The sequence below is a fragment of the Lepisosteus oculatus genome, assembly GCF_040954835.1.
Source record: "Lepisosteus oculatus isolate fLepOcu1 chromosome 22 unlocalized genomic scaffold, fLepOcu1.hap2 SUPER_22_unloc_3, whole genome shotgun sequence".
In the NCBI taxonomy this organism is placed as follows: Eukaryota; Metazoa; Chordata; class Actinopteri; order Semionotiformes; family Lepisosteidae; genus Lepisosteus; species Lepisosteus oculatus.
Window position 1 is genome coordinate 44,518 of NW_027167651.1, and position 15,483 is coordinate 60,000.

General features: G+C 37.5%; 1 protein-coding gene across 1 annotated transcript; it reads left to right on the top strand.

Annotated features, from left to right (window-relative positions):
• Nucleotides 1–78: 78 nt before the first annotated feature.
• On the top strand, nt 79–6,412 carry LOC138225640 (uncharacterized). Its single transcript, XM_069186243.1, has 14 exons — nt 79–164; nt 770–828; nt 1,000–1,284; nt 1,389–1,487; nt 1,730–1,877; nt 1,973–2,274; nt 2,378–2,585; nt 2,687–2,818; nt 2,931–3,061; nt 3,150–3,356; nt 3,445–3,501; nt 3,591–3,796; nt 3,892–4,741; nt 4,852–6,412. Exons 2-13 carry the CDS (start codon nt 794–796, stop codon nt 4,515–4,517), a joined length of 2,436 nt encoding a protein of 811 aa, XP_069042344.1. The 5' UTR covers nt 79–164; nt 770–793; the 3' UTR covers nt 4,518–4,741; nt 4,852–6,412.
• Nucleotides 6,413–15,483: the final 9,071 nt, after the last annotated feature.

The window sequence follows — 15,483 nt, forward strand, 5'->3', positions numbered from 1 at the left end:
CAAAGGGAAGTGCTGTTTCCTGGGAGGGGTGGAGTCTTTGCTCGGGGTATATTTCTGCTGAGTGCAATATACCTTTCACTTTCACCTGCAATCGAGACAGGAGGTACAGTAACTCTGAGACTTGACTAAGGTCCTGGATATTGAATCACCACTACGATCAAGAGGTAAGACTTTACATTTTTACTTTTAAATGCATTTGCTGATAACCTTTTAAAACTAATATGCAGTCAGGCAGATGCATCTTTATTCTTAAGCGTCTCTCAGTGCATTGATATTGTTTCTACTAATCTAATATCAAAAATCTCATCATGTGCATGCTGAGGTGTGGAATATATCTTTGTGTTAAATGGTATTGTTTTGTATATTGTATAATTGAAATACAGCCTCTTTCTGGTTGCAAGTATTGGCTTAGAAGACTTCTCCTTGCATTGTATAATCAGGGCCAGTTCAATGGGGCATTTAATTAATTGAGAGCTCTTTCTAGTAGATATGAATGCAGAATGGATACAGATTAATTGCAATAGTGTAACTGCAAATGAATATAGATGAGAATGTATGTTTGTTCATATACAATGGCAGGAGCAGTTTCTCATTGCAGTGGATTTTCAGGGCCAATTCATCTCTCCATCTTATACTGAATATGAAAGGTAGTTGTTCCTGTATGGACTCAGTCTTTGGAATTTGTATATATATATATTTCAGTGACCCTCAGCCATTCTTTCTGTATTGTAAGTCAATTTCTCTTTTACAATTCCTTCCCCACTTCTAGGACCTGCAGTTGCTGAACTCCACAATGGCTCCTATTGGAAAGTCTGTGACTGAGACCAAGTAAGTGTTCACTTTTTTATGAAACCATTATTTATTTTGGAGCAATGAGCAATTCTTATATAAATGCAATAAAATCATTATGCCCAAACTATGAGAGAGAAAATTAAGGATAATTTAAGAAATCAGTCTTAGCTTGTTTCTATACACAGATGGTATTATTTATTTTCAAAGGAAACCCGCGAGGATTCCCCTGGTGTGCAAGATGTGCCTGAATACTTTTGATCAGCTTCCTGCTCACTTGAAGAGGGCGTGTATGAAGCACGCCACGGCAGAAGAGATCAGGATGGCCTCTCAACAGGCGAGGGAGGACATGATAAATCTCCTGAAGAACGGGGTCATCGTGGATTACAACAGAATAGAGATCGTGTCTGGTGAGGCAAACAGGGCAGTGGTTGTAAGACTGCTGGAGTCCTTGGGCCTTTTTGTACGTGGGAAGCCTGAAGACACATTGGCAAGGTGAGATATTTTTAATTTGTAAGGCTTCTGTAGTTTTTTTTTTTAAATCATTGTTACAACATATTATGTAAAAGCATGTTGAAAATAATCTACCTGCATTCCAGCGGCCCTGAGCAAGAGGCCACTGTCCAGGAGGAAGAGATGCCAGAGGCTGCTCCAGAAACTGAAGCAGAAGCGGAGGAGGAAGGGGAAGATGGGGAACAGTAAGACTCTCTGCTCAATAGGGTTTCTTGTGCTTTATTTTTTATTTGCACGTTGTATGTATAAAATTAGATTTTGTTTCACAGAGGCAAGAAAAAATGTAGCCTTATTTGGGATGTCAGTGAATTGGTAGATATACATATTCACACAGGGCCACATCTAAAGCCATTTTCTCCCAGAAGCCAACTAAGAAAACGGAAACACTTATAATACATGTTATCGTCCATGTGTCTTATATCTACAGGGTGTCAGTTAAAGGTAATCTAAAAGCTCTCCGAAAAAGAGTTGCCCTGGCTGGACTTTACAGAAAACACTCTCTTGATTCTCCTCTCCTGGCTGGATTTAAACAATACCTTATCCAGGGCCTGGGAATGGTAAACTGCTCCAAGGAGGTAGGTATTTGCTACATGGTTTTACTCGGCTTAAACTTCACATACCACGGATGTTGGTCATAAAAATAATGACTTCCTCTATATGTGTTTTTCAGGTTGAAAATGTCTCCAGGTTCCTGTTTTTTACGGATCCATCGGAAGTTTCCTTAAGTTTTCTGAAGGACATTTCCAAAATGCAGACATTTGTTTCCCAGTTGAAGATGACTGGGCTGTCTCACCAGACCATTGCAGGTTATATCATTAATATCAACAGATTCCTGCTCTTCATCCGAAAAAACACTAACCTGCAAGTGGAGGATCGCAGTCTAGCTAAGGGTTTAATAGACTTCCAGAGCAATCTAAAGGACATAAAAAAGAGAAACAACAAGAGTGTCAGACAGGAAATAACCAGAAAGAGGTACTTTACTTATTAAATGTTGGTTCAACTTGTACTTGCTTTTCTATTCAAACACATAAATGTTGCCTTTTGGAGGCTGATAGTATTGCTCTCTCTCCCCCAGACTAACACAGCTGCAGAGTCCTCCACCTAAACTAAGCGATTGCTTGAAGGTGTTGAGTGTTGCAAAGAAAGATGTGCAGCGGATACTGAGCAAGACGCACACCTCTGCAGACATCACCACAAGTGAGCGGATTGTTGTGATGCTTTACCTGCAGGCCATTCTCCAGCTGAAGCACCTTCAGCGCCCAGGGGTGGTAAAGAATATGACAGTAAGCATCCCTTCATACAACCGAGAATTTTGATTATAGATGTTCTTTTCGAGAAATTGTATTTAATTAATATTTGTATTAAAAAAATCTTCTGAATTCAGGTCCTGGATTGGATACAGCGAAAAATTGTTGTGAATAAAAGTGGCCAAAACAGGGTAATAATCTCTGTCAAAGAGCGCATGGCTGCAACTCAGCGACTAGCTTCCTTTGCACTAAATGAAGAAGAGGAAAAGGTGAGTTGGAGGTTTTATTGAGATTTCATTGCTAAAAACTGTCTTTAGCATTCAATGGTATGTGAAGAATACTGCATTTAAACTGCATTTTTATTTTTTTTTATTTTCTCAGATGTTTCACTGCTACTTCATTAACTTACGCTGTGATGCAAACTGCAGGATGGAAATAGAACATTTTTTTGTGTATGCGGGAGGAGAACCAGTTCACAATCCTACCTATGATCTGCGAAGACTGCATGAGAAGTAAATTGAATTATATAATTATTTTGATGTATTTTCCTTTCACTTTACTGGGGCTTGAAAACATCAATTTTATATGTTTGTTTTGCAGGTACCACCTACCACTGATTACTTGCTATGTTGCAAGAAGGGCATTTGAAATGGAAATAAAGAAGCTACCTATTGATCAGAAAACTATCCTGAATGATTATTTAGGTGTTTCAAATGGAACTGTTGAAAACCTAGCCAGAAGGCTGACAGATGAGGACATGTGCTCAGCCAGCGAACTAATTCATGGCATTGTAGAAGCAGGATCTCTGTAAGTGTCACAGTGATATCAAAATTCAGTATTTGAAAGTCAATATTTAAGATAAACATAAATTTCTCATATTTTTGTTAAACTTCAGTTCAGGATCAGGAGAGCAATCTTCAGGCTATGGACAAGAACGTACAGCTGCTATACGGTAAGTTTTAATTTAATATCCCTCTTTCAGTTACCTTTTAGCCACTCTATCTTAGATCTGAGATATTTAAGTTTTCTTTTTACAAATAGGTCCACTGTGGCAGCTGCTGCATATAGATGCCCAAAGATGGATGGTGCTGCAGCCTTCCAGAAGCTGATACAGATGTTTCCCGTGACATTAGATGGGCAGCCTCCCAGAAAGAAAGAGCGCCTGAGAGTGACCGGCATTCACGATCGCCACTGTTACAATAGATGGAGAGCTGAGCAGAGGAAAAGGAGGCAACAGAACATATTCGGTAAGAACAGGATTTCTTCCCTTTTTAAAGAGTAATATTTCAAGAGTCTATTACTGGATATATTCTTTGGGTGGATTTCTGATTTCTCACTACAGATCAATACAATAGACGTTTACCAACAGAAAGCCAAGTGACCCATTATATAGAAAAAATGGGATGGTCAACCAATACACCAGCTGTGTCCGAGGTACTTCAGAACTGGAGGCCGCATGTAGAAGTCCAACCAAATGGCAAGGACATTGAAAATCTGGTAAAACTCCAAACCTGGAGAGGCCTGCACATCGTTGACGATCCTGTGAAAGGGAAGAAGGTTGTAACTTCCAGGCGTTTCCAGAAGGGAGAGGTGGTATGTGATTACCATGGCAAGGTTATCACAAAGACAGCTGGAGAAGCCCTAATGGCACAGATGGCAGAAGGAGACATGGGATATCTATTCTTTTTTGATGGACCTAAACAAAAAATGTGCATTGATTCGCGTGAAGAACACTGCACCTGTCACCCGGATATGGACACAATTGGAAGGCGCATTAATCATTCAAACAAAAAAGCCAACCTCAGACCAATTAAAGAATCTTTTGTAATTGACGAAAAGACTGACATAACAATTCTGTTCTTGGCAAAAAGAGAGATTGCAGTGGGAGAAGAGCTCCTATATGATTATGGTGTCTCCAGGAAGTCGTTTAATGGAGAAGGACAATCTCTGGAGTGGTTGGACGAATGATCATAAAATAAAGCTTTTATCTCCTCTGCCTCTCCACGGCAGAGGAGATCAGGATGACCTCACAACAGGCGAGGAAGGACATGATAAATCACCTGAAGAACGGTCATCGTGGATAACAACAGAATAGAGATCGTGTCTGGTGAGGTAAACAGGGCAGTGGTTCTAAGACTGCTGGAGTCCTTGGGCCTTTTTGTACGTGGGAAGCCTGAAGACACATTGGCACGGTGAGATATTTTTAATTTGTAAGGCTTCTGTAGTTTCTTTTTGAAATCATTGTTACAACATATTATGTTGTAACAACCATTTTTGAAATTTGTTGACACTATCTGAACAGCACAGCATTCCCAGAATGGACAATGGAGTTTTCAGCAGCATTAGATGGGCAGCCTCTTGGGAAGAGAGAAGGAATGAGACCGACTGGACTTCATTAATGACACCGTTCTTATTGAAAGAGAACAGAAAGATAAGTCTTGATAATAATTCTTACTCTGATTCTATTATTATTTTCTTTCATTATCTACAAAATAGATTTTTGATAATCATATCGATAAGCTTCATTTGAAACTGCCCAACATTACCAAACAGAAGAATGTTTCGGCAGGACACCATTTGTGCATCAAAAGCACTGGAGAGGTGTATATGACAGCCTATTTTCTGCCACTGAAATACTAATTGCTTCATTTCAGTTCATCCTTAGGCGAGCAGAAGAGAAAGAAGTTTGATGGAATTAGATGGAATTCCTCTTGGGAAGAAAGATAACAGAGACTGACTGGACTTCAAGAACAGCACCTTTCTGATTCACAGCGAACAGAACACAAAAGATGAGTCTAGGGAACAATGGCTTTATTTTCTTAAATACAATTTCTGAAAAGTTTAAGGACAACAGCAATGAACATTGTTAATGAGTTAGAGGTTAGATAGACCTGTATTTCCAGTGCTTTGTCATTTCAGTAATGTTTTAAAATTGAATTTCTATACAGTGGACACCCTTGACATACACAAAATGAAACCATTTCATTTTCATTTTGGAGCTAAACTGCAGGAAACATTTTTTCAGTAAACTGTTAAAAGCATATTGTGGTCTAAAAGCCAAGATATTATTTGTGACCACATTAATTAATTACTTTTTAAACTGTAAAGCAATAATCTGCTAACATGGCTAGTTTCTATCACTGAACTGGAATTTTCTATTCCCGACTGAGATCAGTTTCTTAAACAAAATAAAATTGTCTCCATCCTGGAAATTCAGTCAGGAATTTGAATAGGGCTTATGGCATTTGATCAGTTTCACAGCCTAATTCTACTGGATTCGATTTTTAAATGATTCACAAGTGTGAATATTAGAAATATTAATGCACAGAGTTGCTTAGGCTTTTATTTTTTAATTTTGTTTTCAACACAATCATAATGATTATGCATATGCTATTTTTTGTAGCTGTCACCTGCCATTCACTACCAGAAAAGATGCAAGGATGTACATGAAGAGGTGTGATGACCACGACGACAGTGCTGTGGCTCAGGACGAAATCACAAATTTTCACCTGCCTAACACCTTTGGAAGAAGAAATCAATAATACAGAAAAACCTCCAAACTATTTTTCTAATTGTATAATGTTAGCATACCCAGAGGGGTTGGGCAGCCAGTTGATCTTGGACCCCTAGAGGTTTTTTTTTCCTCCTAACTAAGGAGTTTTTGGTTCCTCTCCTCAGTTATCTTCTGGCTTTTACTCTTTCACATCATGTATCATCACCCAGCTATGTTAAGTGCCTCAGGTCAACCTTGTTATGAAAGATGTTATATAAAAATCAATTGAATTTAATTATACTAGTTGTGAATGCTGTCATATTTCATTGCCACAATTTATCAAAAAATAATAAACATTATTGTGCAATTAGCTTTTTCAAACTTTTTGATGATCTATATAATTTCAATACAACTTCTAATTGTGACCATCATGAACAATGACTGCTTCTTGTTTTGGGATTAAAACATTTTTTTAATTTTTGATCTCATAACTAAAAAATGTATGAAACAAACTATAAGATTGCAATACATTAAAATTGGCCCCTCATTCTTCTGTGATTCTTACCGATTGCGCAGACCACAGCAGGTCAAAGGAATTCACAGATAACTCTACTCTGAGAATTTGATAAGTTTAGTGAAGAGCGTTTAGTGAAGCGACCGGGGGTGAATATGATCATTTACCCCATGTCCAGTAGTAGAAGCACTAAGTCAATGTCACCCCTGCTACAATGTGATTGCTACATATCTTCATTTGTTGTTTTTTAAGAAGTAAGTGCAGGGGGTCTAAATCTGCGATCCAGAGTGTTGAAGTATTTCACAACACTAACTGTAGCCCGTGTGGAAATAAATCCTCATTCTGATTATTGCCCTGGGCATGTACCAACAAACCACTGCGCATATATATATATATCACTGTGTTGAGGCTAGAGACACAGAATCCAGCACCTTTGACCTCATCCAGAATGTATCATTTCTTGAAAGGGATTGCTGTCCGAATGCACATCTGAATCCCAAACAGAATCTCTAGTAAAATACGATCATTTGTGAAACAGGCAAATGACTGTCTCAGGGGCCCATTCCTCATTCTCAAGACACATGTATGCGGTATGTACACCATGCATTGAGCAGTAGGGACTGAATACAGAACAGGTAAGGTTAGAAGTCATTCTGAGGTGCCACATGTGAGGGATATGTAGGGTATGAGACCCTTCAGGAGCACTGCATCCTTTGAGACAGACCCGTGCATGTTAAACAAATGATCATTTCTTTCAACATTAGGGACTTCAACATTAGGGACTAAATATACTAATTTATGACTTAGTATGATGCTAAAATGTTATGTTCACATATATTAATGTAATAAATGATTGCTTATGCTTTATAAACAAATAATATTAAAATTATGAGAAGCGTTTAAAACCGGGGTTAATGGACATTAAATGAAAGCTCTGGGTATCTGCTTTCACATGCATTTGGTTTTAAGCTTCTAGTATGCACCGTTTTGGAGATGTTAATGAAAATATGTCCTCCGTTTTGATCATTATTCCTAAATATTAAGCACACTTTCATTTGATGGCAGACATGATGCTGCGTTTAAAACCAGGGTTAAATGACATTAAATGAAAGCTCTGGGACTCTGCTTTCACATGGACTGGGTTTTAAACTTGTGGTTTGCACCGTTTTGGAGAATTTAATGATAATATGTAATCCGTTTAGATAATTATTCCTAAATATTAAACACACTTTCATTTGATGGCAGACATGATACTGCGTTTAAAACAGGGGTTAATGGACATTAAATGAAAGCTCTGGGTCTCTGCATTCATATGCATTGGGTTTTAAGCTTGTAGTTTGTACCGTTTTGGAGAAATTAACGAAAATATGTCAATCGTTTGATCAATTTTCCAAAATGTTAAACACACTTTCATTTGATGGCAGACATGATGCTGCGTTTAAAACCAGGGTTAAACGACATTAAATGAAAGCTCTGGGACTCTGCTTTCACATGCATTGGGTTTTAAACTTGTGGTTTGCACCGTTTTGGAGAATTTAATGATAATATGTCATCCTTTTAGATCATTATTCCTAAATATTAAACACACTTTCATTTGATGGCAGACATTAAACTGCGTTTAAAACCGGGGTTAATGGACATTAAATGAAAGCTCTGGGTCTCTACTTTCATATGCATTGGGTTTTAAACTTGTAGTTTGCACCGTTTTGGACAAAGTAACGAAAATATGTCATCCGTTTGGTCAATATTCCAAAAAATTGGACTCTTATTCTTATGATGGCAAACATGATGCTGCGTTTAAAACCAGGGTTAATGGACATTAAATGAAAGCTCTGGGTCTCTGCTTTCACGTGCATTTAGTTTTAAGCTTGTAGTTTGCACCGTTTTGGAGAACTTAACGAAAATATTTCATCCGTTTGGTCAATATTCTAATATATTGGACTCATATTCTTAATGATGGCAGACATGATGCTGCGTTTAAAACCGGGCTTAATGGACATTAAATGAAAGCTCTGGGTCTCTGCTTTCATATGCATTGGGTTTTAAGCATGTAGTTTGCAGCGTTTTGGAGATATTAACGAAAATATATCATCCGTTTGGTCAATATACCATAATAATGGACTCATATTCTTATGATGGCAAACATGATGCTGCGTTTAAAACAGGGGTTAATGGACATTAAATGAAAGCTCTGGATCTCTGCTTTCATATGCATTGGGTTTTAAGCTTGTAGTTTGCACCGTTTTGGAGAAATTAACGAAAATATGTCATCCGTTTGGTCAATTTTCCAAAATGTTAAACACACTTTCATTTGATGGCAGACATGATGCTGCGTTTAAAACCGGGACTATTGGACATTAAATGAAAGCTCTGGGTCTCTGCTTTCATATGCATTGGGTTTTAAGCTTGTGGTTTGTACCATTTTGGAGAAATTAACGAAAATATGTCAATCGTTTGATCAATTTTCCAAAATGTTAAACACACTTTCATTTGATGGCAGACATGATGCTGCGTTTAAAACCAGGGTTAAACGATATTAAATGAAAGCTCTGGTACTCTGCTTTCACATGCATTGGGTTTTAAACTTGTGGTGTGCACCGTTTTGGAGAAATTAACGAAAATATGTCAACCGTTTGGTCAATATTCCAAAATAATGGACTCATATTCTTATGATGGCAGACATGATGTTGCGTTTAAAACCGGGGTTAATGGACATTAAATGAAAGCTCTGGGTCTCTGCTTCCATGTGCATTGAGTTTTAAGCTTGTAGTTTGCACAGTTTTGGAGATATTAACGAATATATGTCATCCGTTTGGTCAATTTTCCAAAATGTTAAACACACTTTCATTGATGGCAGACATGATGCTGCGTTTATAACCGGGCTTAATGGACATTAAATGAAAGCTCTGGATCTCTGCTTTCATATGCATTGGGTTTTAAGCTTGTAGTTTGCACCGTTTTGGAGATATTAACTAAAATATGTCAACCGTTTGGTTAATTTTCCAAAATGTTAAACACACTTTCATTTGATGGCAGTCATGATACTGCGTTTAAAACCGGGGCTATTGGACATTAAATGAAAGCTCTGGATCTCTGCTTTCATATGCATTGGGTTTTAAGCTTGTAGTTTGCACCGTTTTGGAGATATTAATGAAAATATGTAATCCGTTTGGTCAATTTTCCAAAATAATGGACTCATATTCTTATGATGGCTGACATGATGCTGCGTTTAAAACCGGGGTTAATGGACATTAAATGAAAGCTCTGGGTCTCTGCTTTCACGTGCATTTAGTTTTAAGCTGGTAGTTTGCACCGTTTTGGAGATATTAACGATAATATGTCATCCGTTTGGTCAATATTCAAAAATATTGGACTCATATTCTTATGATGGCAGACATGATGCTGCGTTTAAAACCGGGGTTAATGGACATTAAATGAAAGCTCTGGGTCTCTTCTTTCATATGCATTGAGTTTTAAGCTTGTAGTTTGCACCGTTTTGGAGATATTAACGAAAATGTGTCATCCGTTTGGTCAATTTTCCAAAATGTTAAACACACTTTCATTTGATGGCAGACATGATGCTGCGTTTAAAATCGGGGTTAATGGACATTAAATGAAAGCTCTGGGTCTCTGCTTTCATATGCATTGGGTTTTAAGCTTGTAGTTTGCACCGTTTTGGAGATATTAACGAAAATATGTCAACCGTTATGTTAATTTTCTATAATGTTAAACACACTTTCAGTTGATGGCAGACATGATACTGCGTTTAAAACCGGGGTAAATGGAAATTAAATGAAAGCTCATGATCCCTGCTTTCATATGCATTGGGTTTTAAGCTTGTAGTTTGCACCGTTTTGGAGAAATTAATGAAAATATGTCATCCGTTTGGTCAATATTCCAAAATAATGGACTCACATTCTTATGATGGCAGACATGATGTTGCGTTTAAAATCGGGGTTAATGGACATTAAATTAAAGCTCTGGGTCTCTGCTTTCATATGCATTGAGTTTTAAGCTTGTAGTTTGCACCGTTTTGAAGATATTAACGAAAATATGTCACCCGTTTGGTCAATTTTCCAAAATGTTAAACACAATTTCATTTGATGGCAGACATGATGCTGCGTTTAAAACCGGGGTTAATGGGCATTAAATGAAAGCTCTGGGTCTCTGCTTTCACGTGCATTTAGTTTTAAGCTTGTAGTTTGCACCGTTTTGGAGATATTAACGAAAATATGTCATCCGTTTGGTCAATTTTCCAAAATGTTTAACACACTTTCATTTGATGGCAGACATGATGCTGCGTTTAAAACCGGGGTTAATGGACATTAAATGAAAGCTCTGGATCTCTGCTTTCATATGCATTGGGTTTTAAGCTTGTACTTTGCACCGTTTTGGAGATATTAATGAAAATATGTAATCCGTTTGGTCAATTTTTCAAAATAATGGACTCATATTCTTATGATGGTTGACATGATGCTGCGTTTAAAACCGGGGTTAATGGACATTAAATGAAAGCTCTGGGTATCTGCTTTCACGTGCATTTAGTTTTAAGCTGGTAGTTTGCACCGTTTTGGAGATATTAACGAAAATATGTCAACCGTTATGTTAAATTTCTATAATGTTAAACACACTTTCATTTGATGGCAGACATGATGCTGCGTTTAAAACCGGGCTTAATGGACATTAAATGAAAGCTCTGGGTCTCTGCTTTCATATGCATTGAGTTTTAAGCTTGTAGTTTGCACCGTTTTGGAGATATTAACGAAAATATGTCATCCGTTTGGTCAATTTTCCAAAATGTTAAACACACTTTCATTTGATGGCAGACATGATGCTGCGTTTAAAACCGGGGTTAATGGACATTAAATGAAAGCTCTGGGTCTCTGCTTTCATATGCATTGGGTTTTAAGCTTGTAGTGTGCACCGTTTTGGAGAAATTAACGAAAATATGTCATCCGTTTGGTCAATATTCAAAAATATTGGACTCATATTCTTATGATGGCAGACATGATGCTGCGTTTAAAACCGGGCTTAATGGACATTAAATGAAAGCTCTGGGTCTCTGCTTTCATATGCATTGAGTTTTAAGCTTGTAGTTTTCACCGTTTTGGAGATATTAACGAAAATGTGTCATCCGTTTGGTCAATTTTCCAAAATGTTAAACACACTTTCATTTGATGGCAGACATGATGCTGCGTTTAAAACCGGGGTTAATGGACATCAAATGAAAGCTCTGGGTCTCTGCTTTCATATGCATTGGGTTTTAAGCTTGTAGTGTGCACCGTTTTGGAGAAATTAACGAAAATATGTCATCCGTTTGGTCAATATTCCAAAATAATGGACTCATATTCTTATGATGGCAGACATGATGTTGCGTTTAAAACCGGGCTTAATGGACATTAAATGAAAGCTCTGGGTCTCTGCTTTCACGTGCAATTAGTTTTAAGCTGGTAGTTTGCACCGTTTTGGAGATATTAACGAAAATATGTCATCCGTTTGGTCAATATTCAAAAATATTGGACTCATATTCTTATGATGGCAGACATGATGTTGCGTTTAAAACCGGGGTTAATGGACATTAAATGAAAGCTCTGGGTCTCTGCTTTCATATGCATTGAGTTTTAAGCTTGTAGTTTGCACCGTTTTGGAGATATTAACGAACATATGTCATCCGTTTGGTCAATTTTCCAAAATGTTAAACACACTTTCATTTGATGGCAGACATGATGCTGCGTTTATAACCGGGCTTAATGGACATCAAATGAAAGCTCTGGGTCTCTGCTTTCACGTGCAATTAGTTTTAAGCTGGTAGTTTGCACCGTTTTGGAGATATTAACGAAAATATGTCATCCGTTTGGTCAATATTCAAAAATATTGGACTCATATTCTTATGATGGCAGACATGATGCTGCGTTTAAAACCGGGCTTAATGGACATTAAATGAAAGCTCTGGGTCTCTGCTTTCATATGCATTGAGTTTTAAGCTTGTAGTTTTCACCGTTTTGGAGATATTAACGAAAATGTGTCATCCGTTTGGTCAATTTTCCAAAATGTTAAACACACTTTCATTTGATGGCAGACATGATGCTGCGTTTATAACCGGGCTTAATGGACATCAAATGAAAGCTCTGGGTCTCTGCTGTCACGTGCAATTAGTTTTAAGCTGGTAGTTTGCACCGTTTTGGAGATATTAACGAAAATATGTCATCCGTTTGGTCAATATTCAAAAATATTGGACTCATATTCTTATGATGGCAGACATGATGCTGCGTTTAAAACCGGGCTTAATGGACATTAAATGAAAGCTCTGGGTCTCTGCTTTCATATGCATTGGGTTTTAAGCTTGTAGTTTGCACCGTTTTGGAGATATTAACGAAAATGTGTCATCCGTTTGGTCAATATTCCAAAATAATGGACTCATATTCTTATAATGGCAGACATGATGCTGCGTTTAAAACCGGGGTTAATGGACATTAAATGAAAGCTCTGGGTCTCTGCTTTCATATGCATTGAGTTTAAAGCTTGTAGTTTGCACCGTTTTGGAGATATTAACGAAAATGTGTCATCCGTTTGGTCAATATTCAAAAATATTGGACTCATATTCTTATGATGGCAGACATGATGCTGCGTTTAAAACCGGGCTTAATGGACATTAAATGAAAGCTCTGGGTCTCTGCTTTCATATGCATTGAGTTTTAAGCTTGTAGTTTGCACCGTTTTGGAGATATTAACGAAAATATGTCATCCGTTTGGTCAATATTCCAAAATAATGGACTCATATTCTTATGATGGCAGACATGATGTTGCGTTTAAAACCGGGCTTAATGGACATTAAATGAAAGCTCTGGGTCTCTGCTTTCACGTGCAATTAGTTTTAAGCTGGTAGTTTGCACCGTTTTGGAGATATTAACGAAAATATGTCATCCGTTTGGTCAATATTCAAAAATATTGGACTCATATTCTTATGATGGCAGACATGATGTTGCGTTTAAAACCGGGGTTAATGGACATTAAATGAAAGCTCTGGGTCTCTGCTTTCATATGCATTGAGTTTTAAGCTTGTAGTTTGCACCGTTTTGGAGATATTAACGAACATATGTCATCCGTTTGGTCAATTTTCCAAAATGTTAAACACACTTTCATTTGATGGCAGACATGATGCTGCGTTTAAAACCGGGGTTAATGGACATCAAATGAAAGCTCTGGGTCTCTGCTTTCATATGCATTGGGTTTTAAGCTTGTAGTGTGCACCGTTTTGGAGAAATTAACGAAAATATGTCATCCGTTTGGTCAATATTCCAAAATAATGGAGTCATATTCTTATGATGGCAGACATGATGTTGCTTTTAAAACCGGGCTTAATGGACATCAAATGAAAGCTCTGGGTCTCTGCTTTCACGTGCAATTAGTTTTAAGCTTGTAGATTGCACCGTTTTGGAGATATTAACGAAAATGTGTCATCCGTTTGGTCAATATTCCAAAATAATGGACTCATATTCTTATAATGGCAGACATGATGCTGCGTTTAAAACCGGGGTTAATGGACATTAAATGAAAGCTCTGGGTCTCTGCTTTCATATGCATTGAGTTTAAAGCTTGTAGTTTGCACCGTTTTGGAGATATTAACGAAAATGTGTCATCTGTTTGGTCAATATTCAAAAATATTGGACTCATATTCTTATGATGGCAGACATGATGCTGCGTTTAAAACCGGGCTTAATGGACATTAAATGAAAGCTCTGGGTCTCTGCTTTCATATGCATTGAGTTTTAAGCTTGTAGTTTGCACCGTTTTGGAGATATTAACGAAAATATGTCATCCGTTTGGTCAATTTTCCAAAATGTTAAACACACTTTCATTTGATGGCAGACATGATGCTGCGTTTAATACCGGGGTTAATGGACATTAAATGAAAGCTCTGGGTCTCTGCTTTCATATGCATTGGGTTTTTAACTTGTAGTGTGCACCGTTTTGGAGAAATTAACGAAAATATGTCATCCGTTTGGTCAATATTCCAAAATAATGGAGTCATATTCTTATGATGGCAGACATGATGTTGCTTTTAAAACCGGGCTTAATGGACATCAAATGAAAGCTCTGGGTCTCTGCTTTCACGTGCAATTAGTTTTAAGCTTGTAGATTGCACCGTTTTGGAGATATTAACGAAAATGTGTCATCCGTTTGGTCAATATTCCAAAATAATGGACTCATATTCTTATAATGGCAGACATGATGCTGCGTTTAAAACCGGGGTTAATGGACATTAAATGAAAGCTCTGGGTCTCTGCTTTCATATGCATTGAGTTTAAAACTTGTAGTTTGCACCGTTTTGGAGATATTAACGAAAATGTGTCATCCGTTTGGTCAATATTCAAAAATATTGGACTCATATTCTTATGATGGCAGACATGATGCTGCGTTTAAAACCGGGCTTAATGGACATTAAATGAAAGCTCTGGGTCTCTGCTTTCATATGCATTGAGTTTTAAGCTTGTAGTTTGCACCGTTTTGGAGATATTAACGAAAATATGTCATCCGTTTGGTCAATTTTCCAAAATGTTAAACACACTTTCATTTGATGGCAGACATGATGCTGCGTTTAAAACCGGGGTTAATGGACATTAAATGAAAGCTCTGGGTCTCTGCTTTCATATGCATTGGGTTTTAAGCTTGTAGTGTGCACCGTTTTGGAGAAATTAACGAAAATATGTCATCCGTTTGGTCATTATTCAAAAATATTGGACTCATATTCTTATGATGGCAGACATGATGCTGCGTTTCAAACCGGGGTTAATGGACATCAAATGAAAGATCTGGATCTCTGCTTTCATATGCATTGGGTTTTAAGCTTGTAGTTTGCACCGTTTTGGAGATATTAACGAAAATATGTCATCCGTTTCGTCAAAATTCCGAAATATGGGTCACAT